The 27911-nt window shown below is 38.9% G+C and overlaps 1 protein-coding gene across 1 annotated transcript in view; it reads left to right on the forward strand.

The window, feature by feature from the left end:
• Nucleotides 1-436: 436 nt before the first annotated feature.
• LOC115222576 (mitotic-spindle organizing protein 2) overlaps nt 437-27911 on the forward strand; it is a 66528-nt gene continuing 39053 nt past the window's right edge. Inside the window, exons 1-2 of the mRNA XM_029792854.2 lie at nt 437-570; nt 26467-26580. Coding sequence (XP_029648714.1) covers nt 506-570; nt 26467-26580 — 179 coding nt within the window. The 5' untranslated portion in view covers nt 437-505. The remainder of the gene's footprint in view (nt 571-26466; nt 26581-27911) is intronic.

The following is a 27911-nucleotide window of genomic DNA, read 5'->3' on the forward strand; positions in this document are numbered from 1 at the left end:
TGTGTATATGTATGTATATTACTTCAAAAGTTCCCGCAAGCCCATATGTAAAAAAAAAAAAAATTTTACGGAAATCGACGGAAAGGTCTACTAGAGACGAAAGATCGTCCCACGCGGCTCCGGCAGAAGGTAATGGCGAACTTCTGCTGACTCTTTCGCCACAATTTTCTCTCACTCTTTCCTCCTGCATATTGCAGCTCACCTGCGACGGACCGGCATCCCGGTCAGGTGGGGAACCTATACGCCAAGGAAACCGGGAAACCGGCATGGCTCGCGAAGGAACAAACGAAGATGATGATGGGTGAAAAGAGTGAATAAAATATCATACTTTAGTGAATTTAGTTATGTCCCTTTACTTTTTTTTTTTTACGAATGTAAACCGAACAATTATCCATAGTATTTAAATACAAATATTATTAATAGTGGTAGATTAATGAATATTAAAAAAAATTTCACTTGAAATTATTAAAAACCGGATATAAATGAGTATGTTGTCGATTGATTAATGAACAGAAGTTTAGTTTCGTACTTCACAATGGAGACTCGAAAATTACAAGAACAGATCAAAGGGTGTGTTTATTATTCTATAATGAACTTTTATTTATTTAATTTTCGTTTTCTATAATTTACTAACAATTCTATCGTATCTATTTTTCTTTACTTTAAAAATGTACTTCAGAATGACTTCAATTTCTATAGGGAAAGAGAGACCATGCATACGGGTGTATGTGTTTGTAAAAGATAAGGATGAAGTTTGTTTTGTTGATAAAAAAAAAGTGTTCAGCTTCTTTACATAATTTATTTGATGTTCCACTTAACATTTTCTTTTCAGAATGCATATTTTAAAAAGATATTTTGTATTATTTTTCGGTTGTCTATATACAATATATATAAATCAAATTTTCGCGAAGCATTGTCTGTTATGCGTTACAGACAAGGCGGGATTAAAACTCTTGAAGCACAAACTCAGCGCTTGTTCCCTCTCGGCATTTCTTTAGTAATCGTCTGACAAAAGATATTAAGACCAGCGCTGAATGTGAAATAATAGATTACAAATAGTATTCTTCTAGACCTTACACTATTTTAAATGTAACTTGTCTCTAAATAAACAATGTAAACAAATTATTTACTAAGGCAATTTAAAAAAAAAATTAGGAAAAAAAAAACTACATGTACAAAACTTTATTGAAGACAATTCTGCCTGCGCAAATCCATGTTAGTGGTCAATTGAAAAACAAAGTATCAATAAATATTTACGAAATGAAACTTATTTCATTCATTTCTTTCTGATATTGAAATACATTTCTCGTTGATACCCGGCGAGTCCAATTCGCGACAAAGAGGCACGACTGTAGAGCCTGCTCGGGGAAGATAAGATGAATGATCAGGGTTGGTTGTAATGTTCTTATTTTCCCTCTTATCTGCAAGGATGATCTTGTGCATGTCTTCAAGAGGACTGTGAGATGCCAGACTTCTAAGCGCCAAGAACAGACCACTGTTAGTGGTCGATGCAGTAGGTGCCAAAGTATTTCTTGAGAGTCTTTGTACCTCTTTTGGTGCTCCTCTATCATGGTGACTAGAGGAGAGTTTACCATACAGCATGATCTTGGGAAGTCTATGATATTCCATCTTGGTGACATGCCCTATCCAGCATAACAGAGTTGCTTCGATGCTGGTGACCATTATCTGCTCTAGGACATCATCGCTAGTGACAAAATTACTCCAGTGGATGGTGCAAATATGGTGCTAATGGAATCGCTCAAGGAGTCACAGGTGGTACCAATATGACTCACGACTATGCAGTACAAGATGGTAGTCTGAACGATTGATCTGTGCACACTGATCATGGTCCCTTTCAAACTTTTGTATAGTCTGCTGAATGTGCTGTTTGTCTTGGATAGTCTCTTGTTAACTTCCTTGTTAATTTTGGCAACTAATGAGATGGTGCACTCTAGGTTGGTGAACTGGTTTGCTGTCTGTTCAGTCTCCCTGATGATGATGATGATGATGCAAGAGATTGGTATTCTTGCTATGGTGTGGGTTGATGAAGGACTTCTGTATTTTTGCACTAACCTCTAGAGTCTTTGCAAAGTTCTTTTGGTGAGATTTATCCACTCTTCATTTTGGATGTTTTGGAATTTTTACACTTGAGATTGTTGCAGACAATGTGGGAGGTTGTTTCTTCCTAGGACAGCTTGGGTTTGCGAGGTGAGTCTGATGGGTAGATCTCGTCTTTACTAGTAGTTTCAGGATCTCTTAGTTATCTTTGTCAAACCAGTCCTTGTTCTTTTTTGTAGAGAGGCCCAATCCTTCAGAAGTTTGCATGATAGCAGCTTTTAGGTATTCCTAAAGCGCTTCAGAAGAGTGGTCTGAGGGACAACTGGGATCTTTGAGCTTTAGCAGGAGGTTTGTCTGGAATTTAGCTTTCATTTCAACTGAATGTAGGATGCTGATCTAGAACTTTCACTTTGGGGCCTCAACTCTCTTGACATTGAGTTTGTAGCAGACAAACTGTCTGTTGGAGGAGGGTGTTGGTGATGGTTAATTGTTGCTTTGTGCAAAGCTCCATCAGAAGCCACCCATTTTTGTTGCAGTTCCCAACACCATACTAGCCCAAAATTCCTTTCTGGGCTTCTGAATCTTGGCCCATTCTTGTATTGAAGTTACCAAGGATTGTCTGCTGAGATACATTGGAAGAGGCTGTGCAAATCAACATAGAACTTATCCTTTTCTTTAGGGTCAGCTTGGAAAGTTGGGGGGTGTACACACTGAAGAAACTGGCATGCTGCTTGTTTTGGATGGGAAGACACATAGATATGATGCAGTCAGTGACCTGTTGGAAAGTCTTTTAGCTTGGAGGCAACAAAGTTTCTGTCTATGAAGCTAATACCAGAGAAACATCATTTAGCTTGTGGCTTGCCAGACTAGTAGCTACATCAAACCACATACCATCAAACCTCTACTGGCAGTGACAATCACACAACTGTTTCTGATTTGCAGCTAATTGAACCATTGAGTCTCCTCTATGATAGCTGCCTGATTCCAATTTTCTTGTATTGGCAAGTTTAAAATATATCGTTGACCTCTTCAAAGCTATATTGGAATAGATGAAGAGAGAAAAAGGCAGCCATGTGCAGGATAATTGAGGTAGGAGAAAGAATCTCTTATCAGTTTTAAGAAACAAGAGAGAGAGAAGCTGAGTGAGAAACCAGGAGTAGATGACACCGATTCCTTGTGATCAAAGTTACAATCACCAAAGAGGAATGAAGGTGAAGTATCTTTTACATGTAATCATTCTCATATTAATAACAATACAGGGTATCCCAAAAGTCACTGATGTGTATCAATTTTTAATAAATTTCTTAAATTTACAAATAAATGCATGAAATTTTGATACAATATAAAGGACATAATGGAAATTAATATGCACAAGTCAAATTTGCCACTTAAGTACATCACATGAAAAATGACATCACTTAAATGACAGACCCTGGTGTAACTGAAGGAGAACATCCAATAGAAAAATCAGAGAAGTGGGGGCTGAAACTCTTAAGGGTGTTATGGTGCAAGTTTTGGAAAGAGCACGGGCGTGCGAAGCTAAAAATGGCTGCCATTTAAGCGATGTCGTTTTTCATATGTGATGTAGTGGTGTTGCAAAATTTGACCTGTGCATATTAATTTCCGCTATGTCCTTTATATGGTATCAAAATTGCATGCATTTATTTGTAAAGTTAAAGAAGTTATTAAAAACTGAAACCCATCTGACTTTTGGGACACCCTGTATATGTTAGCGACAAAGGCAGTGGTCATATCAAGAGCTAATATTTATCCCCACTTAAACGTGGGTGTTCTGTTAGTGTAGTTCTTTCTAACAGAATGTTCCAGTTTAAGTGGGGGTAAATATTAATAGTAATGTATTTTTGATAATATTCTTTATATATATGTATATGTGTGTGTGTGTATACATACGCAGATATATGTTCCCTCCTTTCTGAGGGGCTGCTGCACCATTTACCCCAGTAAAAATCCAATACTGACAAAAACAAAAAAAAAAAGAATTTGTGTTGCTGCCTTCTCTTGGTGTTCTAGGCACATGCTTATTTTACCTAACAGCTTGGATTACGAGCATATCTATATTCTACATCTCTAAAGTAGCCATGTGTCTCCTTTACTTCAAGGCACTTGTTCTTGTCCCTTTGTCATACTTCAGCTTCTCAATCACTGCATAAAACTGCCTTCTTCAATATGACCCTCCCCTCAGTTGTGGGGTCTTGTCTCTGAGTTACTTGTTGACCTCACTAGTGCTGGGAGCAATGAAAAAAGCACCCAGTTCACTCTGTAAAGTGGTTGATGTTAGGAAGGGCATCAAGCCATAGAAACCATGCTAAAACAGACAATGGAGCTCAATACGCATACCACGATGTATGGATATGAAATGATGACAGGGAACTAACAGAAAGCAATTCAAGGATCTGTTCAAATTACTTGATGTTGTTTTGACATAGGCACTGTCTCTTCTTCCACATCCTGCAAGTAAAAAAAAAAAATACATGCTGTACATGGTCTTGTTCTAAAATTATGCTGAATACATTGCCATGTTGTGATTAGTCATCTAGGGATATTATGGGAGAAGTTTGTACATAATCCTTTTGTTTTGCTCTTCATTCTAATTTTATATAATTCAATAGAGTTGTAAGTTGAACCGTAAGTGGATGACAGCCTTGACTTGCTGATATTTATTAAATGTAGTTGGTAACACTGCTTAAAATTGAACTCTGATGTGGATATTGATGCTGTTGTTTTTTTTTTTCTTTGTTTAGTATGAATGGTATACAAGTATTTCGAAAATGTCTAATGGAGTGATGACTGTACTTTGTCTAGTTACAGGTTGTCCTTTGGCAAAGCATTGCATCTATTCAGGCACCCTGCTAAAAATACAGTGAAGTCATGGGACTGCAGTATGGCAGATTGTAAAGAGGTAGTGGAAGAGCTCAATGATGTTTCTTACATTGATGTTAAGCAGAGAAATCCTAGAATTTCAAATGGTCAGGGTCACCAAACTGTATCAAGAGAGATTAACTGCAATGTATCCATAGGGGTGGTGTCTATGGTTGTGTAATCAGATTCACTATGACTCAAGCTCCCAATTCAAATTTATAATAATGGAATTGGATGGTGACAGTCAAGGGAATCCATGAAAGCAAAATGACCAAGAAGAAGTTTGGAGGGAAGGAAATTGCACATAACTTGGTAAAGAGCCTCCAAGAATTATAGGAGGGAAGTAGGTTTCAGTTGGAGACCTGACCAGATTGCCTGCAATAGTGGGCTCTGCTAAAAGCATCCAAGGTGCCAAGAAGTGGTGTATCTATGTGCATATGCATGTCTTCTTTTAAATTTTTGGATCAAGTAAAGAAATGATAGTGGTTTTAGGACAATGTTGTGAACTGATAATGATTATGTGTGGTCTTCACATGCCTCCCACACTGGTGACATTCATGTGGTTAAAGTTCCTTTTCCCCGCAAGAAAAATATGGGGAAAGAGCAAATTTCAGAGGGTTGACTTTCTGGAGATGAAGGATTATGGTGTATTAATTAATGCAGGGCCTGTAGAGTAACAAGAAAAATAAAGACCGATTAGTTAGGAATGCTTAAGTGTAAGTGATCTTAGACAAACCACTTATGAAGAGTAGAGATCAATGTGGTAACTGTAGGGAAGACACAACATGTATGTGGGCCTGAGATTGGAGTGTGTTGGTGGGTGACTTCATAACAAGTCTATTTTTGGATGAAGTCTGGGATATGTGTGGGTCGGTGGGTGGAAGGGGTGGGGGTGGCAACAACATGGTTCTAGGAACTGAAATATATCTGCCTCTGAAGAAGAAGGCCAGTCTTTGCAACACAGTTTTCACTATGCTGTGAATGTAAGATCCCTGGGAGAGATATTCCGTGACGGTAGGAGAAAAAGCGCAAAATATTTACCCTCAAACTAACAACAAGTTATTCAAATCATCATGTTGCTTAATTACAAAACAATGGATCAGTGTTGTTCAAGTAAAAGAAAATATTACACCTGTCATCAGACAAGCCTTTTCACAGTGTTTCATTTGTCAATCTAATCTATTTAATCAGAACACTAAGACATACACATATCAACTGATATATATATATATATATATATATATATATATGTTTGTAAGTATATATATGTATGCTTGATAGTGACAATAAAGATTAATACTTAATTGATAAAGATATTTTCATTATAAAAATATCATCATCACTTGAACTTTGGAATAGAGGTATGCTTTGTATACAATACCTGCAAATCATATATATATATACTGTTGTATTTTGGGATTGTCTTTTGTTTTCTTTTTTTTTTTCAAAATAAACACATGCACTATATATTCGTTCTACACTCATTTATTATTGCTCATATTTTCACTCATGTACATTGTGAAGAATGAATATATAGTGCGTGTTTGGCAAAAAAAGAAAGAAAATGACCACCCCAAAATACAACAATATCTGTTTCAACACATGGTTTCACATCAGGAATCTTGTAATACAAATTCATAATCATCATCATCCTCGTCGTTTAATGTCTGCTTTCCATGCTGGCATGGGTTGGATGGTTTGACTGAGGACTGGTGAGCCAGAAGGCTGCACCAGGCTCAATCTGATCTAGCAAAGTTTCTACAGCTGGGTGTTCTTTCTAATGACAACCCCTCTGAGAGTGTAGTGGGTGCTTTTACCTGCCACTGGCATGAGGGCCAGTCAGGTGGTTCTGGTAACGACCACACTCAAAAGGTGTTTTTTTGCATGCTACCTGCATGGGAGCCAGTCCAGCAGCACTGGCAATGACCATGCTTGAATGTTGTTTTTCACGTGTCACCGGCACATGTGCCAGTAAGGCGATGTTGGCAATGATCATGCTCAGGTAGTGCTTTTAATGCTCCACAGGCATGAGTGCCAATCAGGTGTACTGTCATCAGCAATTTTGATTTCACTTGCTTCAACAGGTCATCACAAGCAAAGTTTATTGTCCAGTGAATGAGGAGTACTCATAAGTGGGCTGGTTACACCCACTGACATAGGCCACGGGTTATGGTCTCACTTGGCTTGTCAGGTCTTCTCAAGCTCAGCATATCTCCAAAGGTCTCAGTCACTAGTCATTGCCTCGGTAAGACCCAACGTTCGAAGGTCGTTCTTCACCTCATCCCAGGTCTTCCTGGATCTACCTCTTCCACAGGTTCCCTCAACTGCTAGGGTATGACACTTTTTTTACACAGTTGTCCTCATTCATTTGCAACACTTGACCATACCAGCATAGTCATCTCTCTTGCACACCACATTTGATGCTTCTTAAATCCAACTTTTCTCTCAGGGCGCTTACATTGTCATGTATGCACACTAACATTATACATCCAGTGGAGCATACTGGCTTCATTCCTTGCAAGCTTACGCATATCCTCGGCAGTCACAGCCCATGTTTCACTGGCATGTAGGATGGCTGTTCGTACACATGCATCATACCGTCTACTTTTACTCTGAGCGAGATGCCCCTTGTCACCAGCAGAGGTAGGAGCTCTTTGAACTTTGCCCAGGCTATTCTTATTTTAGCAGCAACACTTTCAGAGCATCCACCCCTGCTACTGATTTGGTCCCCTAGGTAATGGAAGCTATCGATTGCTTGTAGTTTTTCTCCCTGGAATGTGACAGAAGCTGTTCTCTGCACATTTTCATTGTTTATAGCACCTGAGCATTTACCACATACAAAAACTATCTTCCCAGTTAGCCTTCCTTTGATATTGCTGCACCTCTTATGTGTCCATAGCTTACACTGTGTACCTCTTATGGAGTTTCTACCTATGCCTTTTCTACAGATTGAAGAGGGCCATCTACCTGAAGGGATTTGTGGTTTGTCTGCCTTCCTACTTATTAAGACTTTGTTTTAGCTTGGTTGACTCTAAGGCCCTTTGATTCTAATCCTTGCTCCCACATCTGAAAATTTTCTTGTAGTTCTGGTAGTGACTTAGCAATTAGAGCAAGGTCATCAGCATAGAGGAGCTCCCAAGGGCATCTTGTCTTGAATTCCTCTGTTATTGCCTGGGGGACTATGATGAATAAGAGGGGGCTGAGGACTGATCCTTGGTGGACCCCTACCCCTACCCATAATTCTTCACTGTACTCGTTGCCAACCCTCACCTTACTGACAGCGTCCCTGTACATAGCTTGTACAGCTCTTACTAACCATTCATCAATCCCTAGTTTCCTCATTGACCACCAGATAAAGGATTGGGAGATGCTCTCAAAGGCTTTCTCCATATCAACGAAAGCCAAGTACAGAGGTTTATCTTTGGCTAGGTATTTCTCCTGCAGCTGTCTTACCAGAAATATAGCACTTTTCTATAGGTGGATGTTTTCCTAATGCCGTCTACTTTACATAGTGTACTGGGTGATTTTGTATCTGGCACCGGCACTAGTGAGATTACCATGAGCTCACATGACTAATACTTGTTTCAGTAGAGAGGGAGGCAGTTTTATGCCGGGTGATGAAAAGTTAGGCTATAAAGAATAAGTTTTTTGCTGTAGAAGAGATACACGAGTGCTCTCACTGTACAAGAGTGGGCAGGAGTAATATGTGTGGAGCTGGTAAAAGAGACAAAGATATTAGTGACAAGGTGTCAGGATGGGTTTTGGATGCAGAACACAAAGAGGAGTGAGGTGTGTAGGGTATTGTGAAAGTGAGGAATGGTAAACGATGAAATAGGAGTATGAGAATATACTGAATGCTGAATAATGGTTGAAGTAAGTGGGGAGGATTGATGATAAATATGAGTTGGATGGAAGGTAGGGGAGAGTAGGTGGCGACCAGAGATTGGGTTGGATTGAGGGGTGAATGTTGTGAATAGCAGAGCAGTGATCTGTGATACAGGGGATTTGTGAAAAAGGTTCAGGAGAGTAGGTACTGATTGACTGTATAGAAATGGTGAAGAGCAACAGAATAGTAATAATAGAAAGATGGGGGCAATGATAATGTGTGGGTAGGTAGGTTGCAAGAATGTGAGTTGAGGAGCAGATATAGTACATGGGAAGAGTAACAGATGTATGGTGATATGAGCAAGTGTTGGAGAGGAATCATGGCGATAGTGAGAGACATGGTGATAAGAGCATCTCAACAGTAGGTGATGCTGTGGAAAGAGATAATGGTGGTGGACTGATCAATGTAAAATGTGGTTGGAGAGGGACAGTGTTAAGAATGAAGGATGGATGTCAAGTAAAGTGGTTTTAGGTATAGAGAAAGATAACTGGTATCACAGAAAAGATTATAAAAATATGGCAGCAGTATACCACAGTTAGTCAAGTGATGGAGAAATCACTGATAGAGAAATATGAGGATGGAATGGCAGGCTTGGCGAGGATTTTAAACAAAGAGTCTCAATTGTATATATAGACATGCTTCCAGAACCTCAATTTTACCTAGTTTCAATGGGCAAGGCTCTCATGCTCTATTTATCACCCATTGACCAAGTTCTTTATACAGCTGTCCTCATCCATATGTATCATGTGACCAGACCAGTACAGTCTCTTACAAATTATGTCTGATTCTCCTTATGTCTACTTTTTCTCTTAACACATTTGTACTTTATCGTTCATGCACACTGATGTTGTACGTCCAGCAGATCATACTAACTTCATTCCTCTCTAGTGTTCACATCTCCTCTACATTCGAGGCCCATGTCTCACAACCATGTAGCCCTGCAGTTTGTAAACAAACATCATACAGGCTACCTTTCACTCTGAAAGAAAGTCCTTTTGTTACCACCAGAGGTAATAGCACTCTGAACTCCTCTAGCCAGTTCTTATTCTCGCTACTATACTTTCAGAGTATCCTCCACCACTGATAATTAAGTCACCTAGGTAACAGAAACTATCTACTACTTCAAAGGATCCTCCTGGGCATTTGAGAAAATCCATTTTCCATATGTCCCTAGTATTCATTGCTACAGTGCATTTGCCATATACAAAGTCAATATTCTCTGTTAACCTGTCTTTGATACCACTGTATCTCTAGTGCATCCAGTTTGCTTTGGGTACACTGCAAAATTTCTACTTACTTTTTTTTCAATGAAGCAAGCAAAGCTATTTACCTGAAAAGAGTAAACTCTTGCTTGCTTTCCTACTTATAAGAACTTTGGTCTTTGCTAAGTTCATTTTGAGGCCCTTTGATTCTAGGTTTTTCTTCCATATCTAGAATTTCTGGATTTAACTATAAGAACAAAGTCTTCAGCATCTTGTAGTTCCCAATGACAACCAGTCTTAACCCTTTTGTTACCATATTTATTTTGAGATGCTCTGTGTTTTTTTCAGTTAATTTTAAATATGATAAAGAATTTAGCAAAATAACTTAGTTATCATTAAGCTAGTGTTAGGAACATAAATTGTGACTAAGGTTTGGTGGAAGATTTTAATTCAGAACTTATGAAAACAAGACATTTGTACTAGAGAGCCAGAGGTGGTTTCAGCCAGGTTGGTATCAAAAGGGTCAAACTCTTCCGTTATGGCCTGAAGGTCTATGATAAAAAGAGGTGGGCCTGAGAACCAAGTCCTTGTGAACTTCTACTTGCATATTAAACTCATAGTTGTACTCATTGTTAATCCTCATCTTACTAACAGCACCTCAATACTCTCACAAGCCATTTGTAAAGTCTTAGCTTCCTCAATGACAACCAGATCAGAGTGAGGGACTCTATCAAAGACTTTCTCTGGGTTGAGGAATATTAAGTACGGTGGTTTACTTTTAACCAAGAACTTCTGCAGTTGTCTCACCAAGAAGAGGTCATCGCAAATACTTTTCCTGGCACAAAACCAAGTTGCATCAAATAACTTTTATGTTGTGCTCAACTAGCACATAGGATTGTATTGTGCTTAATTAGCTTATCATGTTCTCGTTTTGCTCAGTTAACTCACAAAATCATAAATAATACTTAAATTGCTCTTCACTGCTGATTTCTGTGTATTCCATACACCTTCACTTTATTATCGCATCTATTATATATGTATCTTTGTATACTTTAGTTAAACTTTAGTGTTTGATGTTTACAGTGCACTTTCCTTCCTAAACTAATTAGGCCAGTAGAGTATTAGAATTAGGTCATTAGAGCAACAATTAATTAGAATCAAATAACAGTACTTTATCTAAACAGTTTATAGTCTTTGTCCTTTAAATGGTTGTACTTTATACTTTAGTTATTGTTGTTGCTTGGTTGGTCCCTCATCAGTTTTGATTGAGTAGATTTATGAGGAAAGCTATCCTAACCACAATCATTCCATCTTTTTATATATCACTGGACTGAATTATCCACTGTGCCCTGCTTTATTTATGATGGTAGGTTGTAATTTTAGGGAGATTTTGCTGCCATCTGTAGCAGGGCAAGCAGCCCTATATAGGCACTCACATTGAACTCCCTAATGCAGTTGTCATCCATTTATAGGGAAAATCTGAAATTTTAATCCTTCAGTCAACCTATTTATGATTTTACTGTTTTCACATCTTTTGGTTTAGCTTCCAGTATAGATTCCTGTTTTTTTTTTGTTATTTCTCTGACACTGAAAAATATAGCTAATATGGTTTCGGGTTCAGTCCCACTGTGTGGCACTTTGGGTAGGTATCTTCTGCTGTAGCCCCGAGCTGACCGAAGCTTTGTGATTGAATTCGGCAGGCGGAAGTTACTGCCGTGTGTGTATATGTGCGTGTAGGTGCTTGTGCCTCTCCAAAAGAGAGAGAGAGGGATATTAGAGTTTCGTTACAAGTAATTCTTTCTTCAGTTTTGGTTCTGTTCATGTGTAGGCTCTTTGATATAAGCTCTGTCTTGTGTTTAGCTATAAACATTTTGATATATAAGCTTTCATTCCTCTGATTGCTGATAAACTCTTTGATATAAACTCTGATCTGTGATCACCACTCTTTACTCTTTACTCTTTTACTTGTTTCAGTCATTTGACTGACCATGGTGGAGCACTGCCTTTAGTCGAGCAAATCAACCCCAGGACTTATTCTTTGTAAGCCTAGTACTTATTCTATCAGTCTCTTTTGCTGAACTGCTAAGTTACGGGGGTGTAAACACACCAGCATCGGTTGTCAAGCGATGTTGGTGGAGGACAAACACAGACACACAAACATATACACACAACACACATATATATATATATATATACATATATACGATGGGCTTCTTTCAGTTTCTGTCTACCAAATCCACTCACAAGGCTTTGGTCGGCCCGAGGCTATAGTAGAAAACACTTACCCAAGGTGCCACACAGTGGGACTGAACCCAGAACCATGTGGTTTATAAGCAAGCTACTTACCACATAGCCACTCCTACACCTATACACTTTTTGTTTAAAACTCAATTTTCCTATTCACTGATTATCTCGTTAATTGTTGTGAAAGTATCCTGACTACCCCCACATGACTGAAAGTGGACCAATGCATTTCAATAAAATAAAGAAACTGTGAACTGTGAGTAGTTGACAAATTGTAATTGTTATGTCTAACTCTTAGATTTGTTCTGCAATAGTTCTGTCATCTAGAAAAAGAGAATTCTATACTTAGTTTTTCTTCTACTGTAGCCCTTCCCCTCACCACTAGCCATCCACCCCACCTCCTCAGTTGAAGGGGATTTTATTCTCGAGGGCTATATGGCTTCTTCATCAATGCTGGTACCATGGAAAAAAAAAGCTTGCATACTCTTTGTAAAGTGGCTGGTGTTAGGAATGGCATCCAGTCATAGAAATCATGCCAAAGTAGACATTGAAGCACAATGCAGTCTTTGGATTTTTTGAGTCTTGTCAAACTATGCAATCCATGTCAGCATGGAATATGGACATTAAATGATGATGATGATAATGGTGATGACAAAGATGATTTCTTGCTAAATCTATGTCATCATGTAATTTTATTCAGGGCACATACAGACATGTAAACCATCTTTGAGAACATGTAGTTTTTATGGCACCTAAGTGAATGAAACCCTACTAGATTGAAAACATAGTTTTCCAGCTTTAACATCCATGTTTTCCTTTGGGGTTAGAACTCGAAAATTAATTTAGATCATTATTGATTTGTATATATACTGTTTGATTAATTCATCTACCTTGGTGTGTTATGCGGTCTATATGAACTGCTTCTGAGACCCCCTTTGGTCATGACTAACCGTGGGATTGCACCTAGAAAGTTACCTTTCCAGGTATAAGTCCGGACAAGATTGTTTATGGAAGACCAGCAGTCGCCCATGCATACCGGCCTTCCCTCTCCACGCAACCAGTGTTATCCAAGCGAAAGGCAAAGGCCGATACAGCTTAGCACCTGTGGTGTCACAACTCATCTCTACAGCAGAGTGAACTGGAGCAACGGGAAATAAAGTGTCTTGCTCAAGAACACAACACGCAGCCCAGTCCGGGGTTCGAGCTCACAACCTCACAATCGTAAGCTTGGCACTCTAACCACTGAGCCATGTCTTTTACATTTTCAGAACTTATTAATCAATCAACAAATCCCTGTGAAGTAATTTCTGTTGTAATATAAATCAATAGTCATACATAAGATATTTTCCATTGCTAACATAATTCTATAATTGAACTAATTAATATTTATTTAGTTTATCAAATTATGTGATCTTTGTACAAAAGAAACGTGTATTTTAAAATTTACTGAGTCAATAATGTGATCGTTTGCTTATCAGATTTCTAACTGATAACCTAATTTTAATATGAATTCTCAAAAGCTGGAATCTTTTTTTTTTTAACACTCATTGTTTTTTAAGATTATCACTGTCAACAGCTGGGAGCATTTTCACTCACAACTTGGAGTGACAGAAGTATCCTCTTTCATCCCTCCTGAGTTCCTTCACTTTTGTGTCATTGTTATGTCAGTTGACTTCAGTGTCATGATGACAGACATCGAAAGAAATCAAAATAGTTGGAATTGTATTGAAGAAACATGAGGTGACAATAAAAGCATGCATTAACCAGGTCATGTCATAGGACTTGCTACTCGGCTCTTGGAGAATGCAAGTCCATGCCAGCCATCACTGTAACCATTAACCTGATAGCCCTGTTAAGGTACTTGGGGTATGGTTTGGTCTGGACTACCTGGTGAATATGAACTTGGATGAAATTACTTACAAGATGAGCACCCTCACTCACAAATGGATTCAGAGGGAGTTATCCCTAATGGATGGGGGCAGATATGGTGAATATATATGAGGGGAAGTCAAAAATTATCTGCACTTTCGCCATAACATATCTTTCTAATTGTCACTCTGCCTTCTGCGCATGCATGCTCTTAAGTGGTACTATTGTGGTCACATGATCAAAGTTTGAGCCAGATCGTGCCATTTTCTTTCTGGCTTTACAGTGTAAGCATGGCCTCCCCACTAGCAGTGTGCACCATTCCCCCTCTCCCTTCATTGGCACCCCTCCCTGATAACCCCACCCCTACACAATCCAACCCCAACTTCCCTATCCATACCATCCCACCCCACCTCATCCTTTACATACCCTCCCACATACCCCCTCAGCCTACCCACATACCTCACCTCTACCCCACCCTCAGCTTAACCCACACCCCACCCTTGCTTTCCCAACTCTCGCCTCCCCCATATCCCAACACCATCACACCACACCACACACCACTACACCATACACCACCATACCACAACACCATATCACATCACACCACCATGCACACACTAGCACTGACCACTTCCCAGCCCCACATCCACACACTTACACATACACACATGCACATGTCAGGGTCACCAGCCCTCTTCCACACGCATATACATGCTCTCTTATACACCTGCACACCTTCGTTTTGGAATCACCACTACTTCACCGTCTCCCCTTTTTCCTAGCTCTCCTGTGTGACCCCTTTTTCCAGCATTTGCCATGATTGATTGCTAGCCACTACACATTCTTTATTTTTTTCTCCTTATTTCTTTCTGTGTTCTTTTCTGTGGAAGAGCATAGGCTCGAAACATTAAAGACTTTTTCCTTTCCCGAACATTAAACTAATACATCTGTTTGTTATCTACACCACCTGACTTTGTCTTTTGTTTTTTTTTTTTGTGAATTTTCTACATATATACATACATACATTTAGATACATACATTTATTTTTATTCTTTTACTTGTTTCAGTCACTTGACTGTGGCCAGTCACTTACTGGAGCACTACCTTGAACAGTTTTAGTCAAACAAATTAACCCCAGGACTTATTTCTTGAGTCTAGTGCTTATTCTGTCGGTATCTTTTGTCAAACTGCTAAGTTACACTAAGTTACCAGTTATCAAGTGGTGAAGGGGGACAGAAACTCACACACACACATAAATACGTACATATATGACGAGCTCCTTTCAGTTTCCATCTATATATATATATATATGTATATATATCACGTGACCACATGCCCGACCAGACTATCAGATGTTGTTACATGTCGGTGGACACAATGAGTTTTGCATCGGTTTAGTCTTTGGAAGACGCTACCTTGATGACTAGGCGAGTATGCCAACATTCCCTCTGGTCAAAAGGCAACTGGAGCAACGTGAAATGATGTATTTTTGCTCTAGACCACAACATGCTGGCCGGCCTGGGAATCGAACCCTCGATCACACGTGCATACACACATCCCCATATTTAGATACAAATATGTACATATGTATGTATATATATATATGTATATGTAAACATTTTTTCATAATGAGAAAAAAAAACAAAACTGTGTAGATTTTAGAACATTTATAAATAGGTCCTTACAGCTGTTTCCAGGATATTTATTATATCCCTTCATTGGAGGCGGTGTGAGAAGATGGTTAAGCAATAGTTAATTTAGAAATGATACGAAATAGCGAGTGAGGTAGAGGAATGAAAATAGATGTGATATGCAGGGATATTGTATTTGTAGATCCATTATTTAGGCAGAATGGTAAACATATAAGATTCCAATATCTTATGAGTAAAATCCAATAGTATTTAACGATGATCTATCCATAGCACTTATTCAGCATTAGCTGACATCTTTGGGTCTCACTGGCACCATTACATCTCATAACCTCCAATATATATATATATATATATATATATATATATCTCACTTTCCAATCCCCTTCTGCACTCTTTAATCACACTTCTTTCGCGATATCTTGTCACTTATATTATGGCGCTCAAACCTCAATGGTATGCCCTGGCACTTGCCACCATCTATATCCCTCCTTTCTTTTACTTAGCCATCCCATTTATATTCTGATCTCTGTCTCTTGTGAGTATGCCCAATCATTTTGCCACCTTCTGTATCCTGCTGTCTCCCATGCTCTCTCTTCTTCTCCTGCTCTTCTCTCAGATTGGGTAATCATGTATCTTCTTTGTAGCAGCAGCACACTTGTTTCTGTCTTCGTTCCTGATCTCTCTCTCTCTCTCCAGCTGGGTAACCTTGTACTTCCTCTACAGCAAGACACCCGTTTCTGTCTTGCTATAACACTTCATCATCTGACACGACTACCTCCTCCAATGTTCCTTTCCCTCTCAAAAGATTTTTTTTGTCTTGCAAGTACATGGTGACCCTGTCAGTGCAGGTGCCACTTAAAAGGCACTCAGTCCACACTGTAAAGTTGTTGGCGTTTGGAAGGGCATCCAGTTGTAAAAACCATGCCAAGACTAACCTCACCTGTGCTAGTGCTACGTAAAGAGCACCAAGTCCACTCTACTGAGCGGTTGGTGTAATGAAGAGTATCCAGCTGTATAATTCCTGCCAAAACAGTCACAGAAGTCTGTGTACAGACTTCGGTCTGGCTGGCTCCTGTCAAACCATCCCACCTGTATCAGCAAATAATCAGACATTGAATGGTGATGATGATATATTGTTTGAATCTATAGAAAAACAAAGACAAAGACAGGTGCAGGAACAACAAGAAGGGGTATTAGTTTAACACTTGGGGAAAAATGGAAAAGTCTTTTATGTTCTGAGCCTACACCCTTTGACAGAAAGGAATAAGAAAAAAAATAGAGAGAGAAAATGAAGATCCAGTGGTTGTCCAGGTCCAAGAGAGTAGGAAGTTCAGTCATGTGTGTGTGTGTATGTGTGTGTGCATGTGTGTGTATGTATATATGTGTGTGTGTGTATATGTATATGTGTGTATATATGTGTATGTGTGTATGTATATATATATATATATATATATATATATATATATATATATATATATATATTTGTGTGTGTGTATATATATTTCTTTACTACCCATAAGGGGCTAAACATAGAGAGGACAAACAAGGACAGACAAACGGATTAAGTTGATTACATCGACCCCAGTGCGAAACTGGTACTTTATTTATCGACCCCGAAAGGATGAAAGGCAAAGTCGACCTCGGCGGAATTTGAACTCAGAACGCAACGACAAATGAAATACCGCTAAGCATTTCGCCCAGCGCGCTAACGTTTCTGCCAGCTCGCCGCCATGTGTGTGTATATATGTATGTGTATGTATATTTGTATATGTATATATGTACGCGTGTGTATATGTATGTATATTTGTGTGTGTGGATTTATATGTGTGCATGTGTGGATGTATGTGTATGTGGATGTATATGTGTGTGTGTTTGTATATGTATATATATGTGTGCATGTGTATAATGTGTGTGTGTATGTATGTATTTGTGTACATACAATTTTCACCTGCCAAACAGCCAATTTCACTCGTAGCACACCAGTCAGTTCAAGGCTATTATAGCAGAAGCCACTTGTCTTGCAGTGTCACACAGTGGGACCAACCCCCAAAACCACATGGCTGCAGTGTGAACTTCTTAACAACACAGCTATGGTTGTACATCCTCTAACCTATTCTGCTGTAGTTAACATTTCTGTAACACCATAAAAGATATTTTCGGTCTTTCAGTGTTGAATCTTGTTGTTCTCAGCCAGTTCTGAGTTTTGCTTTCTTTATCCTCATACACCTTGTTCTGTCTTGTCAAATATTGGCTAGTGAGAGTTTTTTTCTTTTCTTAAGGAAGCCTTACGATGGCATTTTCTAATCCTATTGTCAATTTAGTATTTTTTATTTTTTTATCATTCTTTAAAATAGTCTCAGCTCTTTCTTGAAGTTTGTTTTATATTTGTTGGCTTCCCTGAAGATAGAAAACAGACTTTTGCTGACTTCATTCTTTGTTGCTTTGTTGATATATATATTTTAGTACTCAAACAGTGGGTATTTATAATGATTTGCTAGTTGCAGAAAATTCCTGTCTTTCTAGATAGTAGTAAATATAATCCTTTTGTTGGCGTTTGGCTACTGTATTTTCTTCTTTCCTGTCTAGTTATAGCACAAATTTGCTTAGCTTAGAGTTAAAAGAAAATTATTGATTCCTAACACTAGTACAAGATTTTATTTTTGTGGTGAGATTGTTTACATTGATTCCTGGTTCCTTCATTGATTCCTATAGTTCTAGACCTGGTTATGAATTCAGCCAGTGGTTTTTCTAGTCCCCTCAGACTAGTTAACCACGTATCTCCTCTACAGCAACACGCTTGTTACTGGCTTCAGTCTCGATCACTCCTCTGTCTGTCTGTCTGTCTGTCTGTCTGTCTCTCTCTCTCTCTCTCTCACTATGTATCTCCTCTACAGCAAGACGCCTGTTTCTGTCTCTCTGTCACACTGAAACCTTTCATCATCTGGCACAATATTGCCTCCCCCCAATGTCACATCCCCTCTTACAGGCTCTTTGTCTTGCCACTGCTGGTGTCACGTAAAAAGCATCCAATCCACACTGTAAAGTGGTTGGCATTAGGAAGGGCATCTAGCTGTAAAAGCCATGCCAAAACAGACTGCAAAGCATGGTGCAGTCTTCTGCCTAACCAGTTCCTGTCAAACCATCCAACCCATGGTTGGCGTTAGGAAGGGCATCCAGCTGTAGAAACATTGCCAGATAAGACTGGAGCCTGGTGCAGCCTTCTGGCTTCCCAGATCCCCGGTCGAACCGTCCAACCCATGCTTGCATGGAGAACGGACGTTAAACGATGATGATGATGATGATGATATATATAAATGCCAACCACTCCCGGAGTGGTTGGCGTTACTAAGGGTATCCAGCTGTAGAAACTCTGCTAAATCAGATTGGAGCCTGGTGCAGCCATCTGGTTCGCCAGTCCTTAGTCAAATCGTCCAACCCATGCTAGCATGGAAAGTGGACGTTAAATGAATGATGATGATGATGATATATATATACATACATAGACACAACAAGATTCTTTCAGTTTCCATCTACCAAATCCATACAAAAATGTGGCTCATCCAAGACACTTGCCCATAGTGTTGCACAGTGGGCCTGAACCCAGAGCCATGTGGTTGGGAAGCAAACTTCTTATCACACAGCTATGCCTGTTGTTGAAATTTTGAATCTATAGGGTTCCTAGTTTGACCCCCAGGTGGTTGGTGCCCTGCTGGGGCATTTATATTTCTGGTATGCTGGAAACACAGGAAGACATGGGTGGAAGTACTGAAGAATGGCCTTAGGAAGCTGAACCTTTCAGGCAAGATGACAAAGGACTGTACTCAGGAAAATCTGTACCTCACAGCAGAAGTGTTAAGATTGACCCTGCTAGTGGGGTAACGCACTCATGGATGTGCCATTTAAAAGTGCCCGTGTGGTGCCACGTAAAAGTACCTGTATGGTGCCACATAAAAGTGGCCATGCAGTACCATATAAAAGCGCCCACTCTGTAAAGTGGTTAGCATTAAGAAGAGCATCCAGCTGTAGAAACCATGCTAAATCAGACCAGTCTGGTGCAGCCAAGCCCCCCGTCCCCCATCCCGGCTTGCCAATTCTGGTCAAACTGTCTAATCCATGTCAGCATGGAAAACAGATCTTAAACAACAATGATGACTTGTTTTTACATACCACATTCTATACATGCAATTTCTGTAATCTGTCTTCTAAGTTCCACCATTCTTTGACCTTGTGGCAAATTAATTAGGGTGGCAACTTGGAAGAATTGCTGGGGCATTGGAAGAAATGCCTTTCTGTATTTCTTCTGTTTCTGTAGGTTTAAGTTCAAATCCTGCTGAATTCAGCTTTGCCTTTCATCTCTCTGGTGGTCAATAAAATAATTATTGGTGAAGTACTGAGGTAGGGGTTATCAAGTAACTCTTCCTCTCAGAATTGGTGACATTGTGTCTCTAAATCAGAAATCAATATTGGTAGATTAACAGAATCATTACAGCACTGGATAAGAGTACTCAGTGATATTTGCACTGATTCTGAGTTTAAATTCCTCCAAGGTCAGCTTTGCCTTTCAGTCTCATCATCATCATCATCATCTTCATCACCTTCATCATCTTCATCATCATCATCTTCATCATCTTCATCATCTTCATCATCATCATCATCTTCATCATCTTCATCATCTTCATCATCATCATCTTCATCATCTTCATCATCATCATCTTCATCATCATCATCTTCATCATCATCTTCATCTTCATCCTTCTTCATCATCATCCTCCTTCATCATCATCTTCGTCATCATCTTTTTCATCATCATCTTCATCTTCTTCATCTTCATCATCTTCTTCATCATCTTCATCATCTTCATCTTCTTCATCTTCTTCATCTTTATCACCATTCTTTAATATCTGTTTTCTATACTGGCATGGTTTTGACTGTAGCTGGCAAGCTGGAGAGCAGTTCCAGGTTCCTATCTGATTTGCTATGGTTTCTACAGCTGGATGCTTTTAACATGACATCAACACGGGAGATTTTATGTACAGGATTTTTGCAGGCCAATCCACTGCAGCCTTCATCATCGTTTGACCAACCTATGGTTGGTCAGAACTCCATTGACAATCCCCTTCCACACTACGCAGACCTGCATTTCTGTGTTCAGATCTCTCATATCCAGCCCTGAGTCCCGAGATATAGTATCTAGAAATGTCAGTTTCCTGGAGAAAACACTTCCAGATGGATGGCATAGAAGCAGGGATGAGATAGCCTCCTTCTCTGCTTGATGATAGTGGCCAGCAAATTGTAGCCATTTTTGCTTTAGCCTGAGGGATTTTGGTTCTTTGTCGTCTTGTCCAAAAGGTTCAGTGTTATGAGGTCATCCTTCAGGACTCTGTCCCTTGTCTTCTTGAATCTCCCTCTTCCACAAGTTCTAACCACTTTGGGTGAATGGCACTTCTTTTTGGACACCTCATGTCTAAACGGACACAGTCTTCTCTCTTGCATACTGCATTTAATTCCTCTTATGCCTAACTTCTCTCTTAATACACTGGCACATTGTTGCACTCTTTTACTCTTTTACTTGTTTCAGCCATTTGACTGTGGCCATGCTGGAGCATCACCTTTAGTCAAACAAATCAATCCCAGGACTTATTCTTTGTAAGCCTAGTACTTATTCTATTGGTCTCTTTTGCCGAACCACTAAGTCATGGGGACGTAAACACACCAGCATCAGTTGTCAAGCAATGTTGGGGGAAACAAACACACACAAACAATACACACACACACACATACATACATATATGCGACGGGCTTCTTTCAGTTTCTGTCTACCAAATCCACTCACAAGGCTTTGGTCAGCCCGAGGCTATAGTAGAAGACACTTGCCCAAGGTACCATGCAGTGGGACTGAACCTGGAACCATGTGGTTCATAAGCAAGCTACTTACCACACAGCCACTCCTTTGTGGAGTCAGTAGTATCAATTAACCCCCTTCCCTTGCAATTGCTGTTCCTGTACCTAAATTAGAAACTGTTATTATTGCTATTGCTGCTGCTTAGGTGGTGAGCTGGCAGGATCATTAGCAAGTTGGACAAAATGCTTAGTGACGTTTTGTCTGTCTTCATGTTATAAATAAGGCAATTCTTTGGCAAAAAAAAATTAGTTTAAAGGTTAAAACTAAAGATAAAACATTTTTTTTTTTAATGATTAATCATTGTAATTAATTTCTAAAGTTAATAAAGTTAAAACTGTGCAATAAAGTTAAAAAATAAAGATAAAATAAAGTTCAAAAATGAAATTTCAATAAAAGTATTTTTTTAAAAAAATTAGATATTGAAAAGAGTAAATAAATTCAAATGCCACTGAGGTCAGCTTTGTCTTTCATCCTTTTTTTTTTTTTGAAGTGGTGGTGGTGGGGAATTGATAAAATAAGTACCAGTTAAATACTGGGGTTATTATAATTGACTAGTCCCCTTGCTCAAAATTTCAGGCCATATGCTTCTAGTAGTTGTTTGTTCCTTCTCGAGCCATACCTGGCTCATAAGGGCCATTATCCCAGTTTCTTTGGCTTATAGGTTCCTCACCTGGATGGGACATCAGTTTTTTGCAGGTGAGCTGCTAGATGCCGGATGAAAGAGTGAGAGAAAGTTGTGGCAAAAGAGTCAGCAGAAGTTCGCCATTACCTTCTGCTGGAGCCACGTGGAGCTTAGGTGTTTTGCTCATAAACATACACATTGCCTGGTATGAGATTTGAACCCACAATCCCTCAACTGTGAGTCTGCTGCTCTAAGCACTCGGCCATGTGCTTCCACATGCTTATAGTAGAGAGCATTATTGTTACTACTGATAAGGTGGTGAACTGGCAGAGTTATTAGCATGCCAAATAAAATGATTGGTAGCATTTCATCCTTCTTTACTTTCTGCAGAAGTTGATTTTGCCTTTCATCCTTTTGAGGATCAATAAAATAAGTATCATTTGAGCAATGGGGTCAATATAATCAGTAAGCCCTATCCCATCAAAAGAAGAATAAAAAATCAGGCTTTATGCCTATAATATTGGGTTGTCTGGAAAGTTTGTGCCGATTTATAGTAGCTTGCCTTTCAACTTATTTTAGAACATGGTTGAATCCATAAAATAGGATTTGCCTACACCTCAATTTAGAGCACAGCTAAAGCTATCTTTCCGTGGAAGAAGGTTTATGTTCCTATAACCTGTGTTAATTCTCTAAACTTTTAAAATGGAAGATAAGAAAGTTCATTTTCGGCACTTGATGCTTTGGGAACCAGACAAAAATTGCTGCAGCTCGGCTGGGATGTGTTACCCCACTCTCCATATTCACCAGATGTTGCTCCTTCGGGTTTCTACATATTCAGGTCTCTGCAGAATAGTCTTAATGGTAAAAATTTCAATTCCTTGGATGACATAAAAAGAAACCTTGATGAATTCTTTGCCATGAAACCACCTCAGTTCTGGGAAGAGAGTCATTTCAAGTTAAAGGAAAGATGGAGATGCATTGTGCAACAAAATGGTTCATATTTGGTTGATTAAAAATGTAATGGCAAGTATTTATTGACCTTTTTCTTTCCTTTAATAATTGGCATGAACTTTCCGGACAACCCAATACAAAGGTGGACTGAAATGTTTATAGGTTGATTATCAAGGAGTGATGCTAGAGCTGAGGAATCTTGCATGCATTAATTTTAACACTTCTTATTAATAACTGCATTGTTTCTTTCCAGATAAACTGACATCTGACTGTTCAAAGAAGACTTCAAAATTAACTGGTATTGACTACTCTTGTAAATGGGCAATGTGTAAATGGACTGTGGTGTTATCAAGTCCCTGCAGAAAAAGAGTTTAGCACCAAAAGACATTCATGCTGACTTGGTTGCTACATTAAGGGATGATGCTCCAGCTTTATCAACTATAAAAAAGTGGGCAGATGAATTTAGGAGAGGAAAAGAGTCTTGAAGATGATCCAAGGTCTGGACATTCAGTGACTGCCACACACTGAGGAAAACATTTATCATGTTCACCACATGGTGATAGATGACAGGTGATTGGCTATAAATCAAATAGCCAATGCTATTAACATATCCTGTGAGAGAGTTAAGAATATTCTGCACAATGAACTTGACATGATGACAGTTTCTGCTCAGTCTTTTGACACTTGATCAAAAGCACACCAAGCTGATCTCTTCACAGGAAAATCTGATATTGTGTCAGGCTGATCCAGCCGAACGTTTCCTAACCCAAGATGAGTTCATTACTTCGAGCTAGAGACAAAGAGAGAATTTATGCAGTGGAAACACTCCTCCTCACCTGCTCCAGAGAAGACCAAGGTTGTTTCATATGCAGGAAAAATGATGGCCTCAGTTTTTTGTGATGCAAAAGGCATTGTGTTTATTAACTATCTTCAGAAGAGTCACACCCTCAATGGAGAGTACTATGCTAACTTGCTGAGACAGTTATGAAAGGCTATGAAGATCAAACACCCAGGAAAACTGATGAAAAAGGTTTTGTTTCATTAGGACGATACTCCAGCACACAGATCTTTGATTTCAATGTCTGCTGTGCATGACTGGCTTTGAACTGGTTGATCAGCCTCCCTATTCTCCTAATTTGGCTCCACTTAACTTTTATCTGTTCCTCAGCATGAAAAAGCATTTGGCTGGGAACCAGTATTGCAATGATGATGACGTGCTGTCTACTGTTGATGACTTTTTTGAACAACAGGATGGAAGCTTCTTCCCCAATGGGATCCAAGCACAGCAACACTTATGGGTGAAGTGTGTGGACCACAAGGCGGACAATGTTGAAAAATAAACCTCTGTAGTGACGTCATCTTGACAGTCTTCAGTGCGCGCGTGCGGGTTGGAATCTTCTAGAAGGCTTGCGAAGGTTCCCTCATGCACATGCGCTAAAAGACTGACGGAAAAAGTTCTGTCGCGTTCCTTGCTTGTGTCAGAGACTCGGGACGCGGCCGTTGAACACTGTAGACGTGTTTTAATTAACTCCAGATTTTCTGTGTGGTTGCTGACTGACCAAAATGTACATTTCACATTTACCCGAAATAAAGAGTTATATATATTGTTTGGATGCTTTTCTTGTTTCCTTATGTATACATTTTTAAAACAAAGAGGAAGAAATCCTACACCACATTTGGTCATATTCCATGAGAGTATGTTAGTCAACTTATGAACTTTTCAGCTGACCCTTGTAAAAAGGATTATTGTTGCTACTTCAACTTCTGTTATTATATAATTAACAAAGCAAAGGTGTTTAAAAATATGATTTGATAATTTGGCTTTAACAGACTCTTGTCTTGAACATAAAAATGTGAGATTGGTAATAAACTGTAAATGACACCAATTTCATAATGATATATATAATTAAAGACTCACAGCATAGCTGGGATATTTTGGCTATAATGGTTTTAAAAAATTCAGTACATTGTTGACTGTAGGAAAGTTCTTGGTGATTGATTGCCAAGTTTTGGTTGCATTTTACGTATTTGAAATTAGCAGCCTGGTATGTTGAAGGATATCATAAGTTATGGTTGTTTTTTTGCTTGTAACATGCATTAAAGAAACAATATTTGTTATTACATCAAATTCCGCTGAGGTTGACTTTGCCTTTCATCCTTTCAGGGTCGATAAATAAGTACCAGTTGTGTGCTGGGGTTGATCTAATTGACAGGCCCCTTCCCCTCAAAATTTCGAGGGCTTGTGCCTAGAGTAGAAAAGAATATTTATGTGACTGAGGTCACAGAGTAGCAATTACCACAATCTTTTTAGCATGCAACAAGTTATTACATGATTTTAATAATTGTAGTTATTTTCATAATCATACTTCACAGTAATAATATCTCTGTGTGAATGTTTGCTGCTGTTGTTTACGACTTTCATTATGTATTTTTTTTTTCAGGGAGGTGCATAACTTAGTGGTTAGGGTGTGGGGTTTATCATCATAAGATTGTGGTTTTGATTCCTGGACTGCAAAAAACACTTAATTTCATGTTGCTCCATCCACTCAACTAGTAAAAGTAATTAAATCTTGTGATGGACTAGTGTCCCATCCAGGGAGGAGTATATAGGGCAGAAAAACTTGGAAACCAGCCATATGAGTCTTTATTCAGTGATGTGGACTATCGATAACCATTTCTTATTCAGGGAAATTTTTCAAGTCATGCAAGCTTTTAAATGTTTTTATAACTTTATAGTTATAAAAACTTTAAAGTTGTTAATACTTCCAGTATTAATTTTGAAAAAAAAAAACATAATGTAAATAGTAGAGGAGTGCTGGTTGTTTGCTTGAGACATAACGATATTATAGAATTTTATAGCAACAAAGAATAAAACATTGATGGCACTTTTAGTGATATTTTTTAAACTATTTCCCTTTGTGGTTAGGTATGTTACTTGAAATATAAGGAATCAATGAATTATATATTCTTTCATATTGTAAGCTTTCCTTAAAATTAAATTTCATGTAAATAATTTTTTTTTCTTTTCTTTCTTTTTGTTATTTGATAAATTATTTTCTTTTGAGGAAGAATTATAAGGACTATAATTAAAGATCTTCTCCAAAATATAATTATAGTTTGTGACTGCTTTCTTAAAATTGAATGAAATTGTATCAAATTTTTTTTTTTCGGACTGTAAAACAAGATTTTATCTTTTTCAGGTCTGTAAAATATGGTAAAAAATCAACATTAGCTCCTACTCTACATAAACCAAGTTCTGACCTAGCAGATTTAGCATGTTATGCTGGTGTCAAAATGAATCCAAAGATTTTCCAGTAAGTCTTATTTTCTCTTTTCCCAACATCTTTTTATTCCTAATTTGGCATTGTTAGACATTTAACCCTTTGGCGTTTGGATTATTCTGTCAAATGGAATGCTTATTTATTCATATTGCTTTCAGTTAATCATGTCTTGACTTGTAGCTTTGAGATTTCAATAGTGTGATTGCTTATTTTTAGAGTAACATTTTAAGGTGCGTATGAGAGGCAGGATCTAGTTGGTTTGAACATAAAACAGGTAGAATATTTAGGCCAGATATGGCCAGTTTAAATGCTAAAGGGTTAATTTTAACAGTTTATTCTGTATCACTGAAATGTATTTGGTCATAAAAATGTCAAAAACACCTCCTGCTGCAATACACAAAAATATCACTTCATCGTGAAGATGAAACTGAAATTGTTCTGTTTTAAAGAAAATGCAAGTAACTTGTATAAAATAAGAAAAAACTCTGATTGAAAAAGATAAATGAGAACACAGTCATCATCATCATCATCATCATCATCGTTTAACATCTGCTTTCCATGTTAGCATGGGTTGGATGATTTGACTGAGGACTGGCGAACCAGATGGCTGCACCAGGCTCCAATCTGATCTGGCAGAGTTTCTACAGTTGGATGCCCTTCATAATGCCAACCACTCTGAGAGTATAGTGGGTGCTTTTACATGCCACCGGCATGAGGGCCGGTCAGGCGGTACTGGCAATGGCCACCCTCAAATGGTGTTTTTTATGTGCCACCTGCACAGTAGCCAGTCCAGCGGCACTGGCAATGACCTCGCTTATGCTCGAATGGTGCTTTTTACGTGCCACCGGCACGGAAGCTAGTTACCTGCTCTGGCAACAATCATGCTCGGATGGTGTTCTTAGTGCTCCACTAGCACAGATGCCAGTCGTTGAATTTGATTTCGATTTCACTTGCCTCAACAGGTCTTCGCAAGCAGAGTTTAGTGTTTAATGAAAGAAAGGTACGTATAAGTGGGCTGGTTATACCCCTGGCATAGGCCACAAGGTTATGCTCTCTCTTGGCTTGCCGAGTCTTCTCAAGCACAGCATATTTCCAAAGGTCTCAGTCACTAGTTATTGCCTCAGTGAGGCCTAGTGTTTGAAGGTCGTGCTTTACCACTTCATCCAAGGTCTTCCTGGGTCAACCTCTTCCACAGGTTCCCTCAACTGCTAGGGTGTAGTACTTTTTCACACAGCTATCCTCATCCATTCTCGCCACATGACCATACCAGCGCAGTCATCTCTCTTGCACACCACATCTAGGTCCAACTTTACTCTCAAGGTACTTACACTCTGTCATGTATGCACACTGATACTACACATCCA

Source organism: Octopus sinensis, linkage group LG20 (genome assembly GCF_006345805.1).
Source record: "Octopus sinensis linkage group LG20, ASM634580v1, whole genome shotgun sequence".
Lineage (NCBI taxonomy): Eukaryota > Metazoa > Mollusca > Cephalopoda > Octopoda > Octopodidae > Octopus > Octopus sinensis.